The sequence below is a fragment of the Erythrolamprus reginae genome, chromosome 3 (genome assembly GCF_031021105.1).
Source record: "Erythrolamprus reginae isolate rEryReg1 chromosome 3, rEryReg1.hap1, whole genome shotgun sequence".
Classification (NCBI taxonomy): Eukaryota; Metazoa; Chordata; class Lepidosauria; order Squamata; family Dipsadidae; genus Erythrolamprus; species Erythrolamprus reginae.
In genome coordinates this window covers 230,668,085-230,695,576 of record NC_091952.1, presented here as the reverse complement: position 1 = coordinate 230,695,576, position 27,492 = coordinate 230,668,085, and the positions used below count along the sequence as shown (strand labels likewise).

Genomic DNA, 27,492 nt, shown 5'->3' with positions numbered 1-27,492 from the left:
ACTTTTTGTCTGCTGATTTTTCCCTGCTTTGAAACTAAACCAGAGCAAAGTGTGTTTCACTTTGTGAAAGAAGGACTTTGAATTGCCTCACAGCTGCAAGCTAAGTATCACAGGACTGATAAGGGACTTGTATAAATTACCAGTTTGTTTGGAGACAAAGTGCTCTTTGCTATACCAAAAGAGGGCTTAGTTTAAGTGAATTTTCATTATAAAGAACAGATTACAGACTAGGTTAGCAGACAGGGGGTGATCTATAGAAAACCAAACATGATACTTGCTCAGAAGCAACTCAGACTTATTCCTAGGAAAATGAAAATAGTTAATGCATGCTGAATGCAAGCTCTATTGAAGCATCAGGGCTCCTTTCTAAATAGGTGTATTGCACAAACATACACCATTTGAATTAAAGCTTGGGTGTACATACTTAAGTAATGCGAAAAATGATTCAAAGGTTCTTTTCACTTATGCAATCCTGCAGTGCTATAATTAAGACTAAAAACTGAATATAGATTTCAAACACTGTATTTCTGTATCAAGCAATTTCTTTTAATAGCACACATTTTACATTTCCAAAACATCTCTTCTGTGTTAATTAAGGTTTTCATTCAATACATTGATAATTGTTCAGCTTTGATTCTCTCTATTAATCTGGTCAATTTGTTTTTATGATTTATACTTCATTAATTTATAGATTAGACTTCTGCTTGGAAAATTTAGCCCTGCTTTAAAACAGTTCAGCTTATCCATTGAAATTAGAGACTCAAGTACAGTGGTATCTCTACTTACGAACTTAATTCGTTCCGTGACCAGATTCTAAAGTAGAAAAGTTTGTAAGTAGAAGCAATTTTTCCCATAAGAATCAATGTAAAAGCAAATAATGCGTGCACACCCATTAGGAAAGAAATCAATTTGGGTGGGAGGAGGAAGAAGAGGAGGAGGACAATCACTACCCAGGGAGAAGGGAGCGTTTCTTTTCTCTGGGGACGGGCAGAGGTTTATTCTCTCTCCAAGCGCCCAGAGAAAGGAAAATGCTTTGTTCACTCTGGACTGCCAAAGCTTCCTTAAGCACCACCAAAAGGCTCCTCTGGCACCCCAAAAAAGCCTGAGATGGCTGGGATTAAAGGGGGAATGGCAGGAAACTGGCCGGGCCTTCGTGCCGCTCTCAAATTTCCTGGGAAATTTTTCCAGGCTCGGGTTCTTAAGTAGAAAATGGTTCTTAAGAAGAGGCAAAAAAATCTTGAACACCCAGTTCTTATCTAGAAAAGTAGAGGTACCACTGTATAGTATATACGATTTTTCTCTTTTGAAAATACAGAATCAAGAGATAATTCCCCCCCCCCAACCCTCTATTTGAAGCTCTTATTAAGTGTACAGTACGTTAAAATGATTTTTTTCCACAAGGGCAGGAATTAAACATTTGGGGAAGTGTATATTATGTAAATATGAAAAATGGAAATTAATGAAAATAATATGCACTTCCATTTCACTGTCACATGGAATTTCATCCTAAAATTTACTTTTTCCATAAAAAAATATCTACTATCACTGTTAAGAACTTTGAACTTTACATCATTTGCTTTTCAAGTGGAATCAAAACTGTCTTTTTATGTTGTCATATTTAGTCAATTTTTAAAATCTATTTTAATTCCTATATGGCGGGGTCCCCAATCCCCAGTCCATGGACAGGCACCAATCCGCAGTATGGCAGAAACCAGGCTACGCAAACAAGCTAAACTCCATCCACAGGATGCAAGCAGCACATGAAACCAAGCCACTGCTATATGGCACTCTGAGTTCTTTTTGAATTGTGTAGCCTTGCAAAAAACAATAAATAAACAAACAGTGCATTAGGTTTAGTTTTACTATTTTATAGCAGCATGATTTTCGGCAGGAAAAAATGCAAAGGCCAATGTGAAACTCAGACTTTCAACCAGGCTTTGTGTTATCAAAATAGTATCAAAGCTGAGCTTCGGTTATACAGTCAGATGAAATTTTCCTCATTATCAGTGCAGAAACAACCTCCTTTGTGAACCATAGAAAAATGGTTAGAAAATCAGAAAATGTCCACCCCGATGTTGGTGGATACAGGTTATTTCAACTTTGAAGATAATTCAGAGTTTGTTGCGATTCTTCCTTTTCATTTAATGCTAGGGAACTTTGTGACAATTATTCTTAATAAAGAATCACTTTTGGTTTTAGGCAGCTGCCAATGAGACTGACAGTTGAATTAGGCCTGGATTGCGTGGCACATTGTGTGGCGCACACAGCACATTGTGGCCCATTGGCAGAGTGAATTGACTCTCCAAAAATGAGCAAGTATAATTAACTATTGTAGCACAACAGCCCAGTACAAACTTCCTATGTGGCCAAACAGGATACTGCATTCTTACACCTGTCACGCAGTTATTTACAGTGACACAATTTTGGGCCATCTATTTTAGGTAGCAACAAGTTATCTGTAATAGTAATGTAGAACTCTGTTGTGGTATCTCAGCACATTAGATCATCCATTTTACACACAGCAATTGCTGTGATTACATTTTGTTTATATATGATACACATTTAATATTAAAATTGAATTAATCTAGAGGATAACTGTGCACCATCAGAAGAGCTGAAGATTATCCAGGATTATCCTGGGGGAAAAATGTCTTTGTGTTATCTAAGAGTCCACACTAGCTTGATGGCACATAATGAATCAATCAGTCAATCAATCAATCAATCAGTATCTGATTGTATGAATGAACAGCTTTCATGCCCCTAAAAATTTATGTTGTATGTAGCCCTAATTTCTGAAAAGTTTTTCTAGCATCCCTGGATCATTTGATTTACATTTTTCTTCATAGGAAATTAACTTAAGTTACGATGAATTAGTTACTTAGCTAGTGGCGAAGTAAAAATCAAACCAGTTACTTCCTAATTGATGGCCAAGCTCAAGAAAATGTATTGAAGCTTCCAGTGCTGGCAGAAGAAGGAGCTAATAAAGTCCATCATTTTTCCAAAGGCATCCGCATCAGTTGTCCACGACATTCAGCATAACGTCAACGTTGAAATTCCAGACTCCTGCCTTCTCCAGTCAGGTAAAGTGCAGCAAGATATTGCAGAATTCATTCACCTTTTTTTTCAGTGCTTCCTTAATTGATGCCATTCTTTGCAATTCTTCTGTTGCTATTTATTTGTTTGTATTTGTCTGTTTTGGCAGTGTTACTACTAACCTCTTTTGTGACTCTTTTCTTGTCCCATTTAGCCTGTTTGAAAAAGGAGTTTATAAAATATAATTTATGCTTAGAATATATTCTTTAGGAGTAACTGTCCTAGACAGGAAAACAAGATTGGAGAACATTTTTTTTAAAAAGGAGACTGATTAAATAGTACAGTGTCCCCTCAATTTTCACGGGTTCGAACTTCGGGAATAGCCTATACCATGGTTTTTTTTAAAAAATTAATTAAAAAATACTTTGCGAGGTTTTTTCTATACCACGGTTTTTCCTGCCCGATGACATCATACGTCATTTCCAAACTAATAATTTTTGCAAATAAATAACATTAAAAAATAATTATTGTTAATAAATAATTATGTTTATAAATATCAGGATCACTAAGTGTCTTATTCAATGGTGAGTACCAGTAATAATGGTGAGTAAATGGTTGTTAAGGGAATGGGAAATGGTAATTTAGGGACTTAAAGTGTTAAGGGAAGGCTTGTGATACTGTCCACAGCCAAAAATGGTGTATTTACTTCCGCATCTCTACTTTGCGGAAATTCGACTTTCGCGGGCGGTCTCGGAACGCATCCCCTGCGAAAATCGAGGGAACGCTGTATTCCTAACAGCACTAGAACTTGAATGATCCCTAGGTTCTCGTCTTAAATTAGGTATCATACCCTATTAATATAATTATTTCAGTTCAAAATTTGCAAAAACATCAAACCTAAAACAATCTGACAATTTTCTGAATGGGCGTGGAAGAATGAAAGCTATAAAAGATGTGGAGCTTTTTAGTTCAGAAAACAATCACAAAATGTAAAGTTACCATGGACCTTGAATATCATCTAGTTTAACCCAGTGTAGTACTACTACAGATAGTATCCTCAATTTACGGCAATTGAGCCCAAAATTTGTGTTGCTAAGTGAGACGTTTGTTAAATGAGTTTTGCCCCATTTTACGAGCTTTCTTGCCACGGTTGTTAAGTTGAATCACTGCCGTTATTACATTTAGCAATGTAACACAGTTGTCAATTGAATCTAGCTTTCTCATTGACTTTGCTTGTCAGAATGTCACTAAAGATGATCACATAACTCCAGGACATTGCAAACGTCATAAATATGAGTCAGTTGCTAAGCATCTGAATTTTGATGTGACTGTAGAGATGCTGCAATGGTCATAAGTGTGAAAAATGATTGTAAGTCACTTTTTTCACTGCTGTTGTAACTTCGAACCTGTTAGTATACTGTATGTAAATATGTTGGGTGTTGCAATACAAAGGCTAACAATGTAAGTTTAAGACTGTACCTTTAAGAGACATTTGTTGGTTGGCCATAAGTGGGAGCCAACGATGTCCCTCCTGGAGTTTGTACTAGAGATATTTATATTTATTGTGTGTATATTTTGCTGTGTGCAATAACCTGGTTTATAAACCATTATTAGGATTATATGTGTATGATATTGAACTGTGTAACTATTATTATTTGCCTACATGTATATAATAATATTGTTCTATTTTGTATGAAGTCTGATTCATTGACTGATTAACCCACATTGCTACATTAACTCTACTTATATTACCTAGACCAGCGTTTAGTGTGCCGCGTGACACCGTCAGGTGTGCCGCGGCGAGAGGCGGTGGAGGAGAGTGGGCGGATCGGGCGGGGAATGGGGCAGGGCGGAAAAGCCAGGGGCGCGTTTGGCCGGAGGCACCTACTGCCGCACCTCCCTGCCCCTGCCTCCCCACGGTGCCTCCGGCCAAACGCGCCCCTGGCTTCTCCGCCCTGCCCCATTGCCCGCCCGATCCGCCCACTCTCCTCCGCCGCCGCCTCCTGCCTTGGGGAGAGCAATCCGGGAGTCCGGGACTGTGTGGCTTTGCGCCATGAAGAGAAAACGGCCGACTTTTCCCTGCTGCCGTTTTCTCTTCATGGCGCAAAGCCACACAGTCCCGGACTCCCGGATCGCTCGCTTCTCCGGTCAGCAAAGCCATCTGCCCAGGAAAGCACCGCGCTGGCCGGAGAAGCGAGCGATCCGGGAGTCCGTGACTGTGTGGCTTTCGGCCGGGCTAACGGGAGGCGACGCGAGGCCGGGCGCTGGGGACGTCTGGGAGGGCGAGGAGGCTGATGGCTGCTGCGCACTCCACTCTCTCTCCGGCTCTCTCTCGCTCTTTCTTTTTCTCTCTGTTGCTGGTGTGGTGAACAAGAGAGAGAGAGAGAGAGAGAGAAAGGAGGGGAGAGAGAATGAGGGAAAGAAAGCAAGAGAAAGAGAGGGAAAGAAAGCAAGAGAGAGAGAGAAAGAAAGGGGGGAAGGAGGGAGAGGGAAAGACATAGAGGGAGGGAGAGAGAAAGAGAGCAAAAAAGAGAGGAAGAAAGAAAGAAAGAGGGATGGAGAGAAAGAAGGGAAGGAAGGAAGAGAGAGAAAGAGGGAGGGAGAAATAGAGTGAAATGGAGGAAGAGATATTTTTTTTGTCCAAACTTTTCTTTAGCCCCCCCGCCCCCCCCCTTCAGTGTTCCCCAGAATTTTGAAAACATGAATAATGTGCCGCGGCTCAAAAAAGGTTGGGAAACACTGACCTAGACATTCTAACAGAACCATCACTAAGTGAACTGTTGTAAGTCAAGGATTACCTACCCATGAGACATGACTAATTGGGCTTTTTAAATTATCTTCAATGAAGGCAGTCACTTCCTGACAATACAGTTTGGCTTCAAAGCAGTTGAAGTTAGATCTCAGACATCAAGCAATATGTTCTAATAGTAACACTTATTCATCAAACTGCTACTGTTAGAACGTATTGCTTGATGTCTAACTGAGATCTACTGACACATTACTATGTAAATCACCTATTATTTCTTGCTTTGTCTTCTCAAACAGTTCTGAAGAATTCCTCAGAAGGATATGATAATCCCTCAGAGAGTAGGAGTATAGTAAGAATATAGTAGAAGACAATTACATGTACAGCCTTTTTTTCTGCAGACTAAACACATTCAGTGGATTCAACAATTCCTCCTATTATTTCCTTTCCAGCCTTCTTAACATCTTGCTCTCAATAAATAACTGTACAAGATTGTAAAAGAGCAATCAATACTTATAAATGGAAATAGTTTATGCGGAGAATAAATAATATTCTCCCTACTCCTTCCTTCAATAACGTCAAGGACACACTGCATAATGCCATTCTTAGAAAATGGAATGGCTCAGCATTTCACCGCATTTAGAATCACACAATATTCTCGATCTGCCTGAAAACATTATGTGTCACAAGGCTTTGTGGTTTAGTCCTCTGGAGAAGGGAAAAAAGAGTTTTTATACAAATGAATTCTAACTGAATTTGGCTATGATGGTGGAGGAAATTAACCCTTTGTCTCATTCAACCTGAGAAGATCTGAACATAAAGGATTAGATTAGATTAGATTTATTGGATTTATATGCCGCCCCTCTCCGCAGACTCGGGGCGGCTCACAACAATGGTAAAAAACAGTACATAGTAACAAATCTAATAATTAGCAATCTAAATTACAGTTTTAGGTTAAAAAGTCCAACCCCCCCCCCCCCCCCCCCCAATATATAAAAAACATTTATTTATTTATTTATTTATTTTTATTTATTTTTTTATTTTATTGGATTTGTATGCCGCCCCTCTCTGGAGACTCGGGGCGGCTAACAGCAATAATAAGACAGCATACAATAATAATCCAATACTAAAAACGATTAAAAACCCATTAATATAAAAACCAAACATACATACAGACATACCATGCATAAAATTGTAAAGGCCTAGGGGGAAAGAGTATCTCAATTCCCCCATGCCTGGCAGCAGAGGTGGGTTTTAAGTAGCTTACGAAAGGCAAGGAGGGTGGGGGCAATTCTAATCTCTGGGGGCAGTTGGTTCCAGAGGGCCGGGGCCGCCACAGAGAAGGCTCTTCGTCTGGGTCCCGCCAAACGGCATTGTTTAGTTGACAGGACCTGGAGAAGACCCACTCTGTGGGACCTAACTGGTCGCTGGGATTCGTGCAGCAGAAGGCGGTCCTGGAGATAATCTGGTCCGGTGCCATGAAGGGCTTTATAGGTCATAACCAACACTTTGAATTGTGACCGGAAACTGATCGGCAACCAATGCAGACTGCGGAGTGTTGGTGTAACATGACATGCACACAATCGAATCATACACAAAAACTACATGGGCAAGGAGGAGATGTTTCAATTTCCCCCATGCTTGACGGCAGAGGTGGGTTTTAAGAAGTTTACGAAAGGCAAGGAGGTTGGGGGCAATCCTCATCCCTGGGGGGAGCTGGTTCCAGAGGGTCGGAGCCACCACAGATAATGCCGAAAGAGCATGCACATGTGCCATTGCCCTCCCCCATCCCTCCAGAGGCTCCCTGGAAGCCAAAAATATCCTCCCAAAGCCGCTGTGCAAGCCAAAAATCAGCTTGCCGGCACACACATGCATGTTGGAGCTGAGCCAGGGCAACAGCTTATGTGATAGCAGATATGGCTCCGCATGCCACCTGTGGCACCCATGCCATAGGTTTGCCATCACTACTCTAGAGCATAATTGCATTTGAGTAAAGTCCCTTCTCCAAAATTGCTCTGCACCATCTGAGGATTGGCTCTGGTGTCACACTATCGCCTGTTTCAGGGAGCTAAATCTATTTTGTATGTGCATCAGTGAATTGGCAGCTGCAATAAAGGTGGTGAGGTTTGTAAATGACTAATAGCTCTAAGGATCTTGCTGTATGTATTGGTGCCAATTGTTGGTACCACCGGCAGAAATTTCTGCTTCATTCTGCCTCCCAACTCCTGGCTTCAAGCCAGCCATCGTTTTCTTCTCATGCTTGACTTCCTGCTCTTAAAAGGTTGGGGACCCTGCTCTTGGACTTTGTGTTTAGCCATCTGTGTTGTTTAGAACTTGCTTTCTCTACTCCTTCAATCCAGTTGCTATAGCAACGTAAAACCACATCATAAAGTACCTAATGGAAAAAAATGTTTTACTTTTAGAATTCACAAGGGTTTACAGTAGTGGGAATAGCAGTGAGGATGGTCAGGAAGCCTTTGAAATTGGTTTAGGTTTTGTGCAATTAATATTTTTGCCACATAAACAGAACGCAATCCTACACTCACCTCTGAGGTTCTAAAGCTATTTTGTGGCTTCTGGGCTGCATTTCCAGTGGTGTGAGTTGATAGCTTTGTACACTGTGTAGCACAATGGTCTCTTTTTTCGGGAATAGCCATGCCACTTGACACTGAAGATTTTGCCATGCAGGTCTGGGTTGATTTGCTGTCCTCCAAAATTCCTGAAAACACAAAATTGCAGAGTGAAAGCCAAAATATTTGTTATTAGTTTACACACGGTACTTTTCAGCTGAAAAGAAAATTGACGAACTTATTCTGTTTTGTCCATGATAACATTAAGATAAGATTCATTACATTGCATTTACATATCCTTATACCTCTTCTCCCCTTCATATGTAGACACCGTTTGCACAGATATTTGCCTACTGAATTTTAGCAAATGAATAAATGACTTAGCCAGGTGACATAGCAATAGCACTTAGACGTAAATACCATTTCAGAGTGCTTTACAGCCCTCTCTAAGCAGTTTATAGAGTCAGCATATTGCCCCCAACAATTTGGGTCCTCATTTTACCTACCTTGGAAGGATGGAAGGCTGAGTCACTCTCCTGAAATTCTAGGTTATTGTTCAAAACAAAACAAAACCAGACTTGGAATGATGAGCACTTCACATCAACACCCTTGAAAATGTCCAAAGATACTTCACCAGAAGAGCCCTTCACACCTCCAATCGAAACAGAATACCCTACGAAAGCAGACTATCAATCCTTGGTCTGGAAAGCTTAGAACTACGTCACCTAAAACACGATCTAAGTATTGCCCACAAGATCATATGCTGCAACGTTCTACCTGTCAATGACTATTTCAGCTTCAATCGCAACAACACAAGAGGACGCAACAGAATCAAACTTAATATTAACCGCTCCAAACTTGACTGTAAAAAATCTGACTTCAGCAACCGAGTTGTCGAAGCGTGGAATTCATTACCTGACTCAGTAGTGTCAACCCCTAACCCCAAACATTTTTCCCTTATACTATCCACGATTGACCTCTCCAGGTTCCTTAGAGGTCAGTAAGGGGAGTGCATAAGTGCACCAGTGTGCCTTCCGTCCCCTGTCCAATTGTCTCTCCTTATCTCATTTATCTTTTCTTCCTTTCAAATATGTTCACCTATACATTTATATCTTTTCTTCTATTCTTTTCTTTACTTATGTTATTACATATCTTTCTCTTCAATGTGTATTATGTATTGGACAAAATAGATAGATAGATAGATAGATAGATAGATAGATAGATAGATAGATAGATAGATAGATAGATAGATAGATAGAAATACACTTCCCCTCATTTTTGGAACCGAAAGAGTGTAGAAAACCATTCCTCACGGGCATCGTATAGATTTACAGCAGTGAAGGCAGATTTTAAAATCTCTGAGAGGAAACACAGAGACCATTCTGTACTCCCTGACAATAAGAATAACTCTTGCAAAAGGCAGTGGCCTTTTCAATATATAACTGTCTGGTTTGGTTCTGCAACCCAACAAGACCGATACAGACTTCAGAGGAGAATCAGAACTGCAGATAAAACAATTGCTGCCAACCTGCCTTCCATTGAGGACTTGTATACTGCACAAGTCAAAAAGAGAGCTGTGAAAATATTTACTGACCCCTCGCATCCTGGACATAAACTGTTTCAACTCCTACCTTCAAAACGTCGCTACAGAGCACTGCACACCAAGACAACTAGACACCAGAACAGTTTTTTCCCCCAAACACCATAATAAACAAATAATTCCCTCAACACTGTCAAATTATTTACTAAATCTGCACTGCTATTACTACTAGTTTTTTCTCATCATTCCTATCACCCATCTCATCCCACTTATGACTGTATGACTGTAACTTGTTACTAATATTCTTAAGATTTTTATTAATATTGTTTCCTCATTGTTTATTTGACCCCTGTGACAATCATTAAGTGTTGTACTTCATGATTTTTGACAAATGTATATTTTCTTTTATGTACACTGAGAGCATATGCGCCAAGAGAATTTCCTTGTTTGTCCAATCGCATTTAGCCAATAAAGAATTCTATTCTATTCTACTCTACTCTACTCTATTCTACATGCCATCCATGCTCCAACACCGTTGAAGAGCTTGGAAAGAATAGAGGCAAAACAATACAGGGGAGTCCTCAACTTACAACAACAACCACAAATTTCCATTGCTGAGTGTTCTGGTTTCTGGTAGAAGTTTAGTAATTACAAATAACTCTCATTAAAGGCATCATTTCATGAATAAAGCAATTCCATTTATTTCTCTGCTCTCTTGTACCTCAATGCATTCCCGACATCAATCGGTCAGTTATCTCTCTTCTGGCCGCATTCCTCACATTCCTTTTCCTGCTTAACTTACACAAGATTTATTTCCTAACTACATAGCTATAAAAAACAGCCACACTGACTAAATACAATACAAAATACTTTGGCTTACTTTAGCGTGGTGAAAAAAACCCTCAAAATTTCTTTTCGGCAACGTTGAAACTCCACCCTTCTTCTCCACTAGCCCCCTGACATGCCAATTACCTCACTACAATATTTAACCCATTCCTTTCCTTAATATCTTCTTCCAGACCTTTGCTCTCTACGTTTCTGAATTCTTCTGAATTTAGGATTAACCCAGCGTGCATCTGATTCTCCCTCGCTAGATCCTGAACTCATAGCCCCATCCTATGGCTGGCCTCCCACCTGTTCTACTACCTGTAACCCCGGGCCCCCCACTACTTCATAAACACTATCTGAATCTGAATCCTCAATATCTTCATCATCCTCCAACTGATCAAGAGTATGTACAACACTGAGCAAGGCAGTTAAGTGAGTGTTCCTCATTTTATGACCTTTTTTGCCACCGTTGTTAAGTGAATGGCTGCAATTGTTAAGTGAATTGTGTGGCCATTAAGCGAATCTGGCTTCCCACATTGACTGCTTTTCAGAATCCAGCTTGTTTGTTTATAAATGGTGATCACATGACCCTGAAGACAGCGCAGTTATCATAAACACATGCCAGTTGCCAAGCCTAAATTTTGATCACGTGATCATGGGAATGCTACATAAGCGTGAAAACTGATCGTACCCTGTTTCCCTGATAGTAAGACACCCCCGATTGTAAGACGTATCGGGGGTTTCAGGGGGGTCGGCTAATATAAGCCGTACCCCGAAAGTAAGACATATGTCTTACTTTCGGGGAAACACGGGGGTATTGCCGGGGGGGAGCCCGATGACGTCGCTTCCAAGCTCCCCGCGCGCCCCTCGCCTTCGCCTCGCCGCGGCGCCACTGCCTCTTCCCCTGCCGAGGCTCGGCTGCAAGCGGCCAGCGAGGCCGACCGGCTCCGAGGCGAGCAGCCGGAGCTGTGCCCTCCTTCGCCCGCCTCCTTTCCGGCAGCTCGCCGCGGCGCCACCGCCTCTTCCCCTGCCGAGGCTCGGCTGCAAGCGGCCAGCGAGGCAGGAGAAGAGGCGGTGGCGCCGCGGTGAGGCGAAGGCGAGGGGTGCGCGGGGAGCTGCCAGAAAGGAGGCGGGCGAAGGAGGGCACAGCTCCAGCAGCTCGCCTCGGAGGCGGTCGGGCTCGCTGGCCGCTTGCAGCCGAGCCTCGGCAGGGGAAGAGGCGGTGGCACCGGTGGCTCGGCTGCAAGCGGCCAGCGAGCCCGACCGGCTCCGAGGCGAGCGGCCGGAGCTGCGCCCTCCTTCGCCCGCCTCCTTTCCAATGTAAGACATACCCCGAAAGTAAGACGTAGTGGGGCTTTTGGGGGTAAAAAGAAAGTAAGACACTGTCTTACTTTCGGGGAAACACAGTAAATCACTTTTTTCAGTGCCATTGTAACTTCAAAGGGTTCGCCATTCCAAACCAAAGGAATCAAGGTTAGTCAAGGACCACCTGAACTGTTACTTAAAAGAAAAGACAATAGAACAATTTGTAAAAATGACAAGTTGAGACAGAAGACTTTATCCCTGTGATAAAGAAGATAAGAGAATTTTGGATTCAATTGGATGGAAATATAAAGGAATTATACGGACAAACTTACTTTGTGAATGGTGAACTTGACAACGTGGAGGAGTGCATCTATGAAGAACTGATTGAGATGTTTAAAATTTCTTATAAAGATATAAAAAATTGTCGTTTAGAAATCAGAGGTGAAAAGCAAGTACATTACTGGACCCATTAAAAAGAGTGTGTGCACGTGTGTGTGATATCTGTGTAACTCCTTAAATTAAAGCAATTGTGTCTGGGCCACAAAATTCCAGCGGAACAGTAATGACATCACCCTGACTCTTTGCTGCCATTTTATGGTCATCTGAATTACATGGAAGGATTCTCATTAACTCAAGAAAACAAATTTGTAGTCAAAAAGTGGTCATAAAAGATCAAATGATCCTTTATTTTATTTATTTATTTATTTATTATTTAGATTTGTATGCCGCCCCTCTCCGCGGACTCGGGGTGGCTCACAGCAAAATATAACAAAACCCCCACATATATACAATTTATCTTGTGGTACTTGCATTAGTTTTTTCCTCCCTTCACTATGCTAATAATTTGTTTTCTTTATGTATATAAATTAAAATCAAAAGAAATGAATAGGATTACTTTGAGACTTAAGGACAAAGAAGAGTGTGACTATTATAAATGTATTGCTCTCTACGTGGGGCTACCTTTGAAAAGTGTTCGGAAACTTCAGATCGTGCAGAATGCAGCTGCGAGAGCACTCATGGGCTTCCCCAAATATGCCCATGTCACACCAACACTCCGCTGTCTGCATTGGTTGCCGATCAGTTTCCGGTCACAATTCAAAGTGTTGGTTATGACCTATAAAGCCCTTCAGGGCACTGGACCAGATTATCTCAGGGACCGCCTTCTGCTGCACGAATCCCAGCGACCAGTTAGGTCCCACAGAGGGGGCTTTCTCCGGGTCCTGTCAACTAAACAATGTTGGTTGGCGGGACCCAGAGGAAGAGTCTTCTCTGTGGCGGCCCTGGCCCTTTGGAACCAACTCCCCCCAGAGATTAGAATTGCCCCCACCCTCCTTGCCTTTCGTAAGCTTCTTAAAACCAACCTCTGCCATCAGGCATGGGGGAATTGAGATCCTCTTTCCCCCTAGGCCTTACAATTTACGCATGGTATGTTTGTATGTAGGTTTGGTTTTATAATAAGGTTTTTTTTAGTTGTTTAGTATTGGATTGTTACATGCTGTTTTTTATCACTGTTGTTAGCCGCCCCGAGTCTGCGGAGAGGGGCGGCATACAAATCCAATAAATAATAATAAATAATAATAATAATAAAGTCTGGGGAAGATTTTATGAATGGATGGAAATGAAAAACAATTAAAATTTAAAGCTATTTTTGAAGGAATATGTGACAATTTGACTTGAAAGAGGAAAAGACTTAGATCACGAAAAAAAGAATGGTGGCAGTACTAGTTAAATGATGAAACACAGATGTGAATAGTTTAATTAGAGAGAATGATAATCTTAGGTTATAAATTTGTGTTTAGAATAAAACTAAAAAGAAGGTTAGAGTAAGCGAACTTCAACACACTTTAACAGATATGGGCACATTATTTATATAAGAGGATAGATATTGAATTTTAGTTTGTGCTCTTATAAATGAAAATGTTGTAATTGAGTTAATTTTAAAAGGTTCAGAAATGGAAGAGAGGATGATTTGTAAGGAAGCTGTTTCATGTAAAAAGGGAATGTTACATATTAATATCTTTAGGCACAGATGCTGTGTTTCTTTTATATCATGTGTTTTATTTTATCTTGGAGAAAAAATAAAAAAATTATATACTGCTCAAAAAAAAATAAAGGGAACACTCAAATACCACATCCTAGATCTGAATGAATGAAATATTCTCATTGAATACTTTTTTTTCTGTACAAAGTTGAATGTGCACAACTGCATGTGAAATTGATTGTCAATCAGTGTTGCTTCCTAGGTGGACAGTTTGATTTCACATAAGTTTGATTTATTTGGAGTTATATTGTGTTGTTTAAGTGTTCCCTTTATTTTTTTTGAGCAGTGTAGAAAAAAATTTAAAATCAAAAAAGAAAAATGCTAACTGTAGAGAAGAATGAAAGATCTCAGTAACCAAGATCTGGTCACTATTGTTCATTTTTCTCATTTTTGTATAATAATACAATAATAATGACTTTGTCAATGCTTTTCCTGCTTTTATTACGCACTTTTATTTTCCTGCTTTTATTGTGTTCCCTCCAAACAGAGGGAAACAAAGCTGTTGCAGATGACAACCCTAGGCTGCAGAAGAGGTAGGGGAACAATTTATTTATTATTATTTATTTTATTTATTTATTTTGTCCAATACACAATGAGGGTTTTAGTGGGTATACAGTGATCCCTCGATTATCGCGAGGGTTCCGTTCCAAGACCCCTCGCGATAATCGATTTTTCGCGATGTAGGGTTGCGGAAGTAAAAACACCATCTGCGCATGCGCGCCCTTTTTCATGGCCGCGCATGCGCAGATGGTGGAGTTTGCGTGGGCGGCGGGGAAGACCCAGGGAAGGTTCCTTCGGCCGCCCAGCAGCTGATCTGCTCGGCAGCGCAGCAGCAGCGAGCAGACGAAGATCGGGGTTTCCCCGCCGCCCACGCAAAGGGGAAACCCCGATTCAGCTAATCGCTGCTGCCGCGCTGCCGAGCAGATCAGCTGCTGGGCGGCCGAAGGAACCTTCCCTGGGTCTTCCTCGCTGATGCCCCCGCTCGCCCGCCCGCCCGCCCACCGCCCGCCAGCAAGAGGGGGAGAGATAGAGAAAGAGAGAGAAGGAAAGAAAGAGATGAGAGAGGGAGGAAGAGAGTGTGAGAGAGGAAGAAGCAAGATAGAGAAAGAGAGAGAGAAAGAAAGATGAGAAAGGAAGGAAGAGAGTGACGTCATCGGGTGGGAAAAATCGCGATATAGCGTTTCGCGAAGAACGAGATCGCGAAAATCGAGGGATCACTGTATATCTATATACACATAGTAAAATACATGATGAAGGTTATAGAGGAGATACTCATAGTAAAATATATCTAAGAAAGAATAGAAAAGAAGATATAGGAATAAAATATATCAATGAAAGAATAGAAGAAGAGATATAGGAATAGAAGAAAGGTATAGGAGATATAGGAAAGCAATAGGACAGGGGACGGAAGGCACTCTAGTGCACTTGTACTCGCCCTTTACTGACCTCTTAGGAATCTGGATAGGTCAACTGTAGATAATCTAAGGGTAAAGTGTTGGGGGTTTGGGGATGACACTATGGAGTCCGGTAATGAGTTCCACGCTTCGACAACTCGGTTACTGAAGTCATATTTTTTACAGTCAAGTTTGGAGCGGTTAATATTAAGTTTAAATCTGTTGTGTGCTCTTGTGTTGTTGTGGTTGAAGCTGAAGTAGTCGCCGACAGGCAGGACGTTGCAGCATATGATCTTGTGGGCAATACTTAGATCGTGTTTAAGGCGTCTTAGTTCTAAACTTTCTAGGCCCAGGATTGAAAGTCTAGTCTCATAGAAAATTCTATTTCGAGTGGAGGAGTGAAGGGCTTAAGCAACATCTTTCAGATAATGGGACTATTGCAAGGAACATATTCTGGGTGCTGTAGGTGAAAACAGATTGTGAAACCCATATTTGCCTTAAACTGAAATGGCTCATCTGAATTAGAAGTGATTTTTATTCAGTTATTGATCACTTAAAGATGTAAATAGCCAGGGCGCAGAAGGAGAAAAATCATTAATTTCCCTTATGTGACGTATTTTCCAAATTACTTACGTTCACAGCAAAAAGCAAATAACTAGTAATCTTCTCCCATGGTGCCACTTCAGTTATACAAAGCTTCCGCACAGAACAAATCAAAGATTCAGCAATTAAGGAGGGGAATGTCTACCTTTGTAGAGCTTGCTCATTGCCAACGATTCTCCAGGTACAACCTAGTTACTTGCTGTAAGTCAACAGAAATACACTTTAGAGAGGAATATAAATAAAGAATCATATGCTGCAAAGCAAATATGCTGAGGGCAAAATACTAGAAGGAAGAAAGCCCTTAGTGCTTGACTGTAAAAAAAATATGACTTTAGCAATCGAGTTGTCCAAGCGTGGAACTCATTACCGGACTCAGTAGTGTCAACCTCTAACCCCCAGCATTTCTCCCTTAGACTATCCACGATTGACCTCTCCAGGTTCCTAAGAGGCCAGTAAGGGGTGTACATAAGTGCACTGGTGTGCCTTTCGTCCCCTGTCCAATTGTCTTTCCTTTCTCTCACTTATCATATATATTTTCTTTCTTTCATATATCCTCTCCTCTAAGTTCACTTTACCCTTATATATATTACTACATGTCTATTTTTCTTCCTATGTATTTGTGTATTGGACAAATGAATGAATGAATAAATAAAAATAAAAATGGTTGTGTTTTGAAATACCATTTGAAATAATGGAAGGGTTCAAAGAAACAAACTACAAGAACTTTTCTAGGATGGATGGATGGATGGATGGAAGGAAGGAAGGAAGGAAGGAAGGAAGGAAGGAAGGAAGGAAGGAAGGAAGGAAGGGAGGGTGCTTGACTGTAAAAAATATGACTTTAGCAATCGAGTTGTCAAAGCGTGGAACTCATTACCGGACTCAGTAGTGTCAACTCCTAACCCCCAACATTTCTCCCTTAGACTATCCACGATTGACCTCTCCAGGTTCCTAAGAGGTCAGTAAGGGCCGTACATAAGTGCATTAGCCTGCCTTTCGTCCCCTGTCCAATTGTCTCTCCTTATCTCATATATCATATATCTTTTCTTCCTTCATATATCTTCTCCTCTATTTTTATATCTTCTCTTTATATATAATACTTCATGTCTATTCTCTTCATAATGTATTGTGTATTGGACAAAATAAATAAATAAAATAAAATAATGCAAACTAGAACTAGCAGTATTCCAGAACAAAAAACGCAAATCAAAAGGAAAGGAGCACTGTTTGGGAGATGACGGAGCTAACATGCGTTATTACAATGGAGCGGATAAATCAGCTTGTTATCATGTGGTTTTATTGCAACAAAAAGATGCCCTCTACAATCTTATGCCATTTATCTAACCTAATTTATAGCTCTGTTCTAATCGAAACCCAACAGGACGCCTCAGGGAAAATAATCAGCATCCACCAAAGGCCATTTGTTAGTGGTACCCATTTCATTTTCCATCTGAAAGTAATATAGAAAATAAAACCCCCCTGAATAATTGGCTCATTGAATGAAAACCTCTCAAAAAAACATACAGGAACAGCTTTTGAAATGACTCCCAGGGGGACAGCTGAAAGGAAAGATCCAATTTACAATAAATAATCCCAAGGTCACAAGAGAAAGAGAGGGAGAAAAAAATCAAGATGATTAGAATCCAGGATCTGCTTTCTTCAAGGGATTCAAAACCTATTTAGAATCCGATGATTATAAAAAAATACTCTAGGTGCCATTAAAAAACTTAATTATAGTAAGGAGCTCTGCCAGTAACAAGTACATGATGTGCTTTGCCTTTTCTGCTTGGGTTTAGACAATTTCTCATACCTTTTATGTGTTTTGACTTGTTTTTCTCCAGCCCTCTGCTGGCTGTTATCCTCAACTCCATCCTGGTGAAAAGCTGCACTGCTGTGTCTAGTTTCCCCTTTATGTGATTTCTCTCCTTTTCTTCATGGATGAATATGTTGCCTAGTGAAGACAGGCCTAGCATTTCCCTCTCTTATTATGTCTTTTAGAATGCATTGCATAGTCTAGAATCCTTGGGCAAAATTTATTTATTTTATTTATTTTATTTATTTTATTTATTTTATTTATTTTATTTATTTTATTTATTTTATTTATTTTATTTATTTTATTTATTTTATTTATTTATTTTATTTATTTTATTTATTTTATTTATTTTATTTATTTTATTTATTTTATTTATTTTATTTATTTTATTTATTTTATTTATTTTATTTATTTTATTTATTTTATTTATTTTATTTATTTTATTTTTATTTATTTTTATTTATTTTTATTTATTTTATTTTATTTTTTTAAATTTATTTATTTATTCATTCATTCGTTCGATTTTTATGCCGCCCTTCTCCTTAGACTCAGGGCAGCTTACAACATGTTAGCAATAGCACTTTTTTAACAGAGCAAGGCTATTGCGCCCACAATCTGGGTCCTCATTTTACCCACCTCGGAAGGATGGAGGCTGAGTCAATCTTGAGCTGGTGATGAGATTTGAACCGCAGACCTTCAGATCAACAAGTCAGCTTCAGTGGCCTGCAGTACAGCACTCTACCTGCTGCGCCACCCCGGCTCATTTTTCAAAATGAAAAAGATACTAGCAGGTGGAAGTCAGAGTTTCACTAGGTATTCCAGCAGTTTTAAGAGCAAAAGGGGGTCTAACTGTGCTATTATTGGACAGCTACAGTATAAAACTGGTTGAATAATCATCCCAACAAAGATATATCACTAGCTTTGTCAGGTTGAAGGCCAGTGTCATATAGGATATTGTTCTATACTGGTACTATGCAGATTGAAAACAAAGGAGGAATCCACACGCTGATATTTCAAATCAATCTTTTTATATAGAAAGCATCATTTATACAAGCCAAATTCATGCATGCAAGTTCATCTTGGGAGCTTCTCAGTGAGAGGAGTTAAAAGATAATAGTCCAGCTAGGCTGTTGCCAAAGATCAAAGCTAATTGCAAATTCCTTTATGAGATAAAGAGGCTCCAGTTTCACTGACTTACAATTATAGCTTTCCAGCATCTCCGCAGACAAGGCACTTTTACTCCAAGGATTTTAGCAGGGAAATAACAGTTGGCTAGCATAACCTGGCTGAAACCTCAAAGATCAACCGACTCCATTACAAAACGTTGAAACTCCACCTGAATTTCCCATCCACCACCCTTAAATACCTATGGGGAGTGCTCAACAATTCCCTAGAGTTAGTAAACTATAGACTACTTTCTTTTCCCATACAAGTATTCTTGTCTCTTTCTTAGTCTTCTAAAGTGGCATCAAGCAAAAGTTCATGGTCCTCCTCCTCTTCATCTAAGTCTGACCCTGGCATATCTGCCACCTCTGGTGTCCTTCACATAGTTCCCTCTAAGCTGAGCAGTGAGCAATGGCTCACTTAAAAATCATCATCAACTCAGAGTTTTTCAAACCTGCCCAGAAGCCGAGAGGGAAAGAGTGAGAGGGAAAGAGTGCCGCCCAGTCCCAAAGGGACTGCCGCTCAGACACTATACTTTTCTGCCCACTCCCCCCAAAAATTAGAGGGAACACTGGTCCTTCAGGTTCATCCAGGTCTATTTCTCCTTCACTCTCACTCTCTGCATCAGCTGGCAATACCACTAGTCCAGGGTACCAAGATGGGCCTGGGTCATCCTCCTCAGAATCTATCATTACCAGAGTTGGTCGAGGACCACTCACAACAGGATACCATTTTAGGTCCTCTGCTGTTCACCATATTTATAAAGGACATAGATGAGGGGTTAGAAAATATTTGCATAGTATAGAAGATAGTATATTGAGCAGCTAGGACAATGGGAAGAAACTAATAAGCTAAATTTCCACCAAGATAAATGTATACTGACCTTTGGATAGAAAAAAAATCAAAGATATAAGCATAGGATGGGGAGGAACCATGCTGGGTACCTAGAAAAAGCATCTGAGTATTTTGGTGGATAACAAACTGTTCGCCAACAGCAACAACAGCAAAAAAAATGAAAACACAATCTTAGGTTCCATCAACAGTAGTGTCAAACTCAAGAAAAATCATTATTCCTTTCCACCCTGCATCTAAAATATTGCTCACACCTCACCTATAATATTGTGTCCACTTCCGTGCACCAAATTTTAGGAAGGATGTTGATAAACTGGAAGGTATCCAAAGATGAACAACCTGGAAAGAAAAATTTATGAGGAACAGTTGAAGCTGTTGGATATATTTAGCGTGGAAAAGACTGTGGAGAGACAGGGTAGCTGTCTTCAAGAAGATAAGGCACAATTCTTTAAAGATGTTTCAGAAAAGAAAAAAAATGGCTTAAATTACAAGGAAGCAAATTTAATTGGGTATCATGAAAACTCTAATGGTATGAGCTGTTTCCCCCCAAAATCTTCCTTGAGAAAGGATGTACTCTGCTGGAGATGTTTAAGCATCCCATTGGGGATGACATAGCAAATAACATTCACCAGTTCAAATTGCTTTCAGTGATTTTGAGCTGGAGAATAAGTTCCATGAAATATGTTTAAAAAGCAAGCCAATATATAATTATCATCCTGTATGCTGTTAAATATATGCCTTATGGACAGCAAAGTGATACTATTTCTAGATATCTCAGCAAATTACTACCGACCAAAGGAAAAGCAATGTTGGCCATAATCAGGAAGATTATAGCATGAATGTTTGCAGCATATTATAATGATTTCATCTAGCCCTTTTGTGCATTTTTCACTTTATCAGGCTAAGTTAAGATAACCATCCCTTCAGGTTCCCTGTACAACACAAAAGCTGTTGATAAAGGTCATATATTTTTATAATGTTTGTTTTGTTTTGTTTCTTGGTTATAAAGACCTGGAGAAATTAAAGTCAATATTGCTTTTTGCAAGTGATAGCATCAGCTACAAAAACAGACAGGAGATGCTATTGATTATTCAGGATATTCAGAGCACCCTTTATATTCTGCTCTCTGGAATAAGAAGTGTTTTTCCAAATCAGGCAGAACACTACTTTAGTCTAGACTGGCAGCCAATAACGGTGAAGAAAGAACATTATTTGATATATAAGAGCAACATTGTGCGTCCTTATGATAAGTTCACAAAAGACTACTACATCCACAAGAAGAAGAAGAAGAAATCCAATTCTACTTTTATCTGTATTAAATTTTTAAACTTCCATTTGAGATCAATGTACAAGGATTAATATACAGATATTTGTTGGAAGACCAAACAACTTGATATTATGCTTTGAAAGGGTCGCATAAAAATGTTTCCGGTAAAGGACAAATATTCTGATTTGGGCAGATTGATATTTCCCTCTAGCCTGTTTGCAGTAGAGCGAGGAAATATAATCCTTTTTCTCTGGTGTTAAAAGTTAATGCCAGAAGGTGGAATACTTTGACCCAAACAAGCTTTACAAAGGTGCTATAGTGGGCTAAGCCAAATGAATAAAATATTTTTCAAGCAGGTCAATAGATTGTATAAAACATTCTTCCAATATGTCAGCTAAACAGTAATCCTCAATGCATAAGCAAGAAACAACAATTAGGGAACAAAGAAAATGAAACCAAAAGAAATATCTAAGGATGTTCAAATGGGTTTATCTCTGCTTATCTGGTTCTTTATTGTACACACGAATTTTCACAAGAACAGGCTGTGTTTTTATGAAAGTGTTTGTCACAAGACAGTCAAATGTGGAAAGTCAGCGGGATTATTTTGTGCTACACAATTCAATGAGGCAGTTTTTGGCATGGGGTGAAAAATCTTAAATAAAGATTCATAATGCACTTTCAAAGTTATTTTAGCTTCTTACAAGAGTCACTTGACAACTTCCAAAATTCTAAACACTTTCACAACGCGAGTGACACTTTGGAACCCAAATCAAGCATCCAACTTAAAATGTATCTTACAATATTATGAACATATGGGATCTTGGATAGTTGTTTTCTTTTAAGTATTGTTAAGGAACACTTTTTATTTTGAACAAATTGTTAGTCTTTTTTTGTAACCTTGTTCCCATGGTACTTATATGCTTTCTCAATCAAAACACTTTTTACCATTCCACCATATTTCATGTCCTATGAAAATATTAATATTTTCTACATTACACAGCTGCTCGATAAAATACATACCGGTATTTATATTGTGAAATATCTTCCAGCATGTATCTTTGGATAAGCAGTGACAATACTTTAAGAATATGAAAACAGAGCAGCTTGCACTTCCAGAAAATTGTTCCTTTAGTGAAGTTTTAATAATATTCAGAATTATGCTTTAAAAATCTTATAGGAGTAGTCCTCAACTTATAACCATAATTAGACCTGACAATTACATTTTTTGCAACAGGTTCTAAGCGTTTGCCCTATGGCATTTTTGCTGGAAGCCAGAAGTATATCTTAGTTTTGAGCAACAACCTTAATCGCAATCATATGACCATGGGATGCTGCAAACAGCCATAAAAAATGTGCTGGTTGCCAGATACCCAAAATAGAGTCACGTGACCAGGGTGGGTTCTAACTTATCGCACCGCCGGTTTGCTTCCTCCTGTGCCAAGTGGCTGTGGGCACACCGAATAGGCACATGCGGAGTGCCGAAAACTCAGCTTCTGCGCAGAAGCAACAATTAGCTTCTGTGCATGTACGGAAGCCAAAAACAAGGCACCAACAGAACCAGCTCCATGATGCCACTACTGTTTTATTAATGGTTCTAAAGAATCGTTTAGAACCGGTAGGAATCTGTTTGCCCAGGTTCGCCTGGTGCACCAGTTGTGGCCCTATTTGGACCGGGAGTCACTGCTCACAGTCACTCATGCCCTCATCACCTCGAGGCTCGACTACTGTAACACTCTCTACATGGGGCTACCTTTGAAAAAAGTTCGGAAACTTCAGATCGTGCAGAATGCAGCTGCGAGAGCAGTCATGGGCCTACCTAGGTATGCCCATGTTTCACCAACACTCTGCAGTCTGCATTGGTTGCTGATCAACTTCCGGTCACAATTCAAAGTGTTGGTTATGACCTATAAAGCCCTTCGTGGCATCGGACCAGAATATCTCCGGGACCGCCTTCTGCTGCACAAATCCCAGCGACCGATTAGGTCCCACAGAATTGGCCTTCTCCGGGTCCCGTCGACTAAACAATGTCGTTTGGCGGGACCCAGGGGAAGAGCCTTCTCTGTGGCGGCCCAACTCTCTGGAACCAACTCCCCCCAGATATCAGAGTTGCCCCCACCCTCCTTGCCTTTCGCAAGCTCCTTAAAACCCACCTCTGTCTTCAGGCATGGGGGAATTGAAATTTTCCCTTCCCCCCCAGGCTTGTAGAATTTATACATGGTATGCTTGTATGTATGATTGGTTTTTTAAATTGGGATTTTTTAGATTATTTTTAATATTAGATTTGTTTACATTGTCTTTTTCATTGTTGTTAGCCGCCCCGAGTCTTCGGAGAGAGGCGGCATACAAATCTAATAAATAATAATAATAATAACCCACCTCTGCACATGACTGGTGGGGGAAGAATTGGAATTTCTGATCCAAGTCATAAATACCTTTTGGGTGTTGTAACTTCAAGCAATCACTAAGTGGCCAGTCATCAGTTGAGGACTACCTAGGCCAGGGATAGGCAAAATTGGCTCTTCTATGACATGTGGACTTCAACTCCCAGAATTCCTGGGCTCGCAATGATTGGCTTAGGGAATTCTGGGAGTTGAAGTCCACATGCCATAGAAGAGCCAACTTTGCCTACCCCTGGGATAGGCTATAGGTGATATAAAAGTTTTTTTTAAAAAAAAAACAGTGCAAGAAAAATCACAAGTATGGGCTCATTTTGTCAGAAAGTGGAATATTTACTAAGTTTATGGAAAATTTACTATTTACTAAGTCTGCGCAAGTCTGCGCTACTATTACTACCAGTTTTTTTCTCATCATTCCTATCACCCATTTCCTCCGACTTATGACTGTAATTTGTTGCTTGTATCCTTAAAATTTTTATTAATATTGATTGTTTCTTCATTGCTTATTTGACCCCTATGACAATCATTAAGTGTTGTACCACATGATTCTTGACAAATGTATCTTTTCTTTTACGTACACTAAGAGCATATGCACCAAAGACAATTTCCTTATGTGTCCAATCACACTTGGACAATGAAGAATTCTATCTATCTATCTATCTATCTATCTATCTATCTATCTATCTATCTATCTATCTATCTATCTATCTATGTATGTATGTATGTATGTATCTATCTATGTATCTATCTATGTATCTATCTATGTATCTATCTATGTATCTATCTATCTATCTATCTATGTATCTATCTATGTATCTATCTATCTATGTATCTATCTATGTATCTATGTATGTATCTATCTATCTATCTATCTATCTATCTATCTATCTATCTATCTATGTATGTATCTATCTATCTATCTATCTATCGTATCTATCTATCTTTTGAAGGCAAGATTGGAGCCAGACTATCTGTTTCACATAAGTGTGGGCAACTGTCCTTGCATTGAGCAAGTTTTAATAATTGGGCAGTTTATGCTGGATTTCAGTTCATACCAGTAGCATCTGATAGTAGTACAGCTCTGCTAATCATGAAACTATCTGGCCTCAGTATAGGGTTTTGTCTTAGCTACAAACACTAACAGCGTAGAGATTATTTAGACAATCTCTGGTACTCATTTGGGCGCCACGATGTAAAAAAGATGTTGAGACTCTAGAAAGAGTGCAGAGAAGAGCAACAAAGATGATTAGAGGACAGGAGGCTAAAACGTATGAAGAACAGTTGCAGGAACTGGGTATGTCTAGTTTAATGAAAAGAAGGACCAGAGGAGACATGATAGCAGTGTTTCAATATCTCAGGGGTTGCTGTAAAGAAGAGGAAGTCAAACTATTCTCCAAAGCACCTGACGGTAGGACAAGAAGCAATGGATGGAAACGAATCAAGGAGAGAACCAATCTGAAACTAAGGAGAAATTACCTAGCAGAACAATTAGCTTCCAGAAGTTGTGAATGCTCCAACACTGGAGGTTTTTTAAGAAAGATGTTGGATAACCATTTGTCTGAAATGATATAGAGTTTCATGCCTAAGCAGGGGGTTGAACTAAAAGAACTCCAAGGTCCCTTCCAATTCTGAATAACTCTGAAAAATTCTGTTATCATTCCATTCTATTCTATTCATTTGAAAGTGGCCTGAGAAGAATAACTAATTATGCTAGTGGAGGAAATGAGACAATACTATCTTGCACACAGCTTGCATCTGAAGGGTTTCAAACAGATGAATGCTTTTTATTCACAATTCTCAAGGTTCCCTGGGAAAGGGATAGAGAGAAAGACATAAAAGGTAGAATACATGCTGTTCCCGAGCTATTTATCGTAAGGGGAGCTACAGCTGCGTTAATCTCATTTGCAATCTAGTCAACTATATTTTATCTTAGATTGTTTCTCAACCTGGGCAATTTTAAAGGGTGCAGACTTCACTTCCTAAAAGTCCCCAGTCAGCATTACTAATTATCCCAATCACTATAGTATTTCTGTAATAGCACATCTTAAATGTGTTCAGAAGTGAAGCCTAACTATATGCAATGGAATTTTTTTTCTTCTTTAAATACCATGTTCCATTTAAGTTTCGCTCTGTATAGTGTTCAAAATGTGAGCTTTGGATGCCCTTTACATCCAAGTCATGTTCTATGAAGGGGGGTGGGATATATATACCGTATATGTGCGCTGCTCAATATATAATTACACACACACACACACACACACATTGTTGTGAGTTTGGGTTTTTCTCCATGTAATATTTTGAGTGTCTTTGCGACGTTTCAGCGAAATCACATTCGCCATCTTCAGGCTGAAAAACCATACTCACAGCAGCAGAAGCCAATAACTTCAGCCTGAAGATGGAAAATGCGATTTCGCTGAAACATCAAAAAGACACTCAAAATATTACACGGGGAAAAAAGCCAAACTCACAACAATCTACATATATATATACCTGTGAAAATCTATGAAAACAAAATATCTATATACTATATATCTATTTATACTGCTCAAAAAATAAAGGGAACACTCAAAGAACACATCCTAGATCTGAATGACTGAAATATTCTCGTTGAATACTTTGTTCTGTACAAAGTTGAATGTGAAATTGATTGTCAATCAGTGTTGCTTCCTAAGTGGACAGTTTGATTTCACAGAAGTTTGATTTACGTGGAGTTATATTGTCTTGTTTAAGTGTTCCCCCTATTTTTTGAGCTCTCTCTCTCTCTCTCTCTCTCTCTCTCCCCACTGCTGAAAAAAATAAAGGGAACAACACTTAAACAAGACAATATAACTCCACGTAAATCAAACTTCTGTGAAATCAAACTGTCCACTTAGGAAGCAACACTGATTGACAATCAATTTCACATTCAATTTTCTACAGAACGAAGTATTCAATGAGAATATTTCAGTCATTCAGATCTTTGAGTGTTCCCTTTATTTTTTTTGAGAAGTCTCTCTCTCTCTCTCTCTCTCTCTCTCTCTCTCTCTCTCTCTCTCTCTCCCTCCCTCCCTCCCTCCCTCCCTCCCTCCCTCCCTGCCTCATATATATATGTGCCCCAACTCTGGAAGAAATTGCCAAGGTTGAGAAAAACTGGCCTAAAATTAAGTCCAATTGGCAAAGGGGACAGTCAACTATAGCTGCATCACAAAGAAGCCCTCAAATTTACACTGAGCAAACTGTGGCTAAGTTAACCCCCTAGCAAGCATGTGCGGTCCAAGTAGGCTGCCACCAGTTTTACACACACACACAGCACAACCACCACCACACACAAACACACACTCACAAAAACCCACACTCCTTTCTGGAAGAAGAGCACCTGCTGCCATAAGAAAACAGCATCCCAAAGACGGGAAACTCAAGATTGCTCGCCTAAATAATCACCACCTCAGGCAGCAGAGCCGGGACTTTGCTGAGGCGAGCAACGGGAAGGTCCCAGAGCAACACCGGCGTTTGCCTGGCGTTCCCAGCCGGCTCCTTCCACTTAGGGGCCCAGTCCGGCTCCGACTGAGGCGATGGGGCGACGGCGGCAGGGCGGCCCTCCGGCCCGGCGCTTTCCCAAACTCACCGGGGCTCTTCTTGAGGCTGGCTTCGGCGTCGGCGCTCTCCGGGCCGGCTGCGGAGGGCAGCGTCTGCTGCGGAGGCTCGGCGTCCGTGTTAGTGAGCCAGGTGGACTCGGTCTCCCGGGTCCAGCTCTCGTAGTAGCGCGGCTCGATGGCGTCGGCGCGGCTCCCGCCGCAGCCCATCCCGGCCGCGGCCTCTTCAGCGCCGGCCCCGCCAGCAACACCAGCAGCGGTTCCCCTTCGCCGCCTCCTTCGGCGCGCTCTGCCTCCGCTGCTGACAGCCCTTCGGCTGCTGCGGGGGCCTCGCCGGCCCGAATGCGCCTGCCTCGCTCCCCCCACGCTCC

At 40.4% G+C, this 27,492-nt stretch overlaps 1 protein-coding gene across 1 annotated transcript; it reads right to left on the bottom strand.

Moving 5' to 3' along the window:
- Positions 1-524: 524 nt before the first annotated feature.
- On the bottom strand, positions 525-27,492 carry BAALC (BAALC binder of MAP3K1 and KLF4). Its single transcript, XM_070749237.1, has 3 exons — positions 27,154-27,492; positions 8,326-8,498; positions 525-3,248 (listed from the first exon to the last, which is right to left on the bottom strand). The coding sequence occupies exons 1-3, from the start codon at positions 27,329-27,331 to the stop codon at positions 3,135-3,137; spliced, it is 465 nt and encodes a 154-aa protein (XP_070605338.1). The 5' UTR covers positions 27,332-27,492; the 3' UTR covers positions 525-3,134.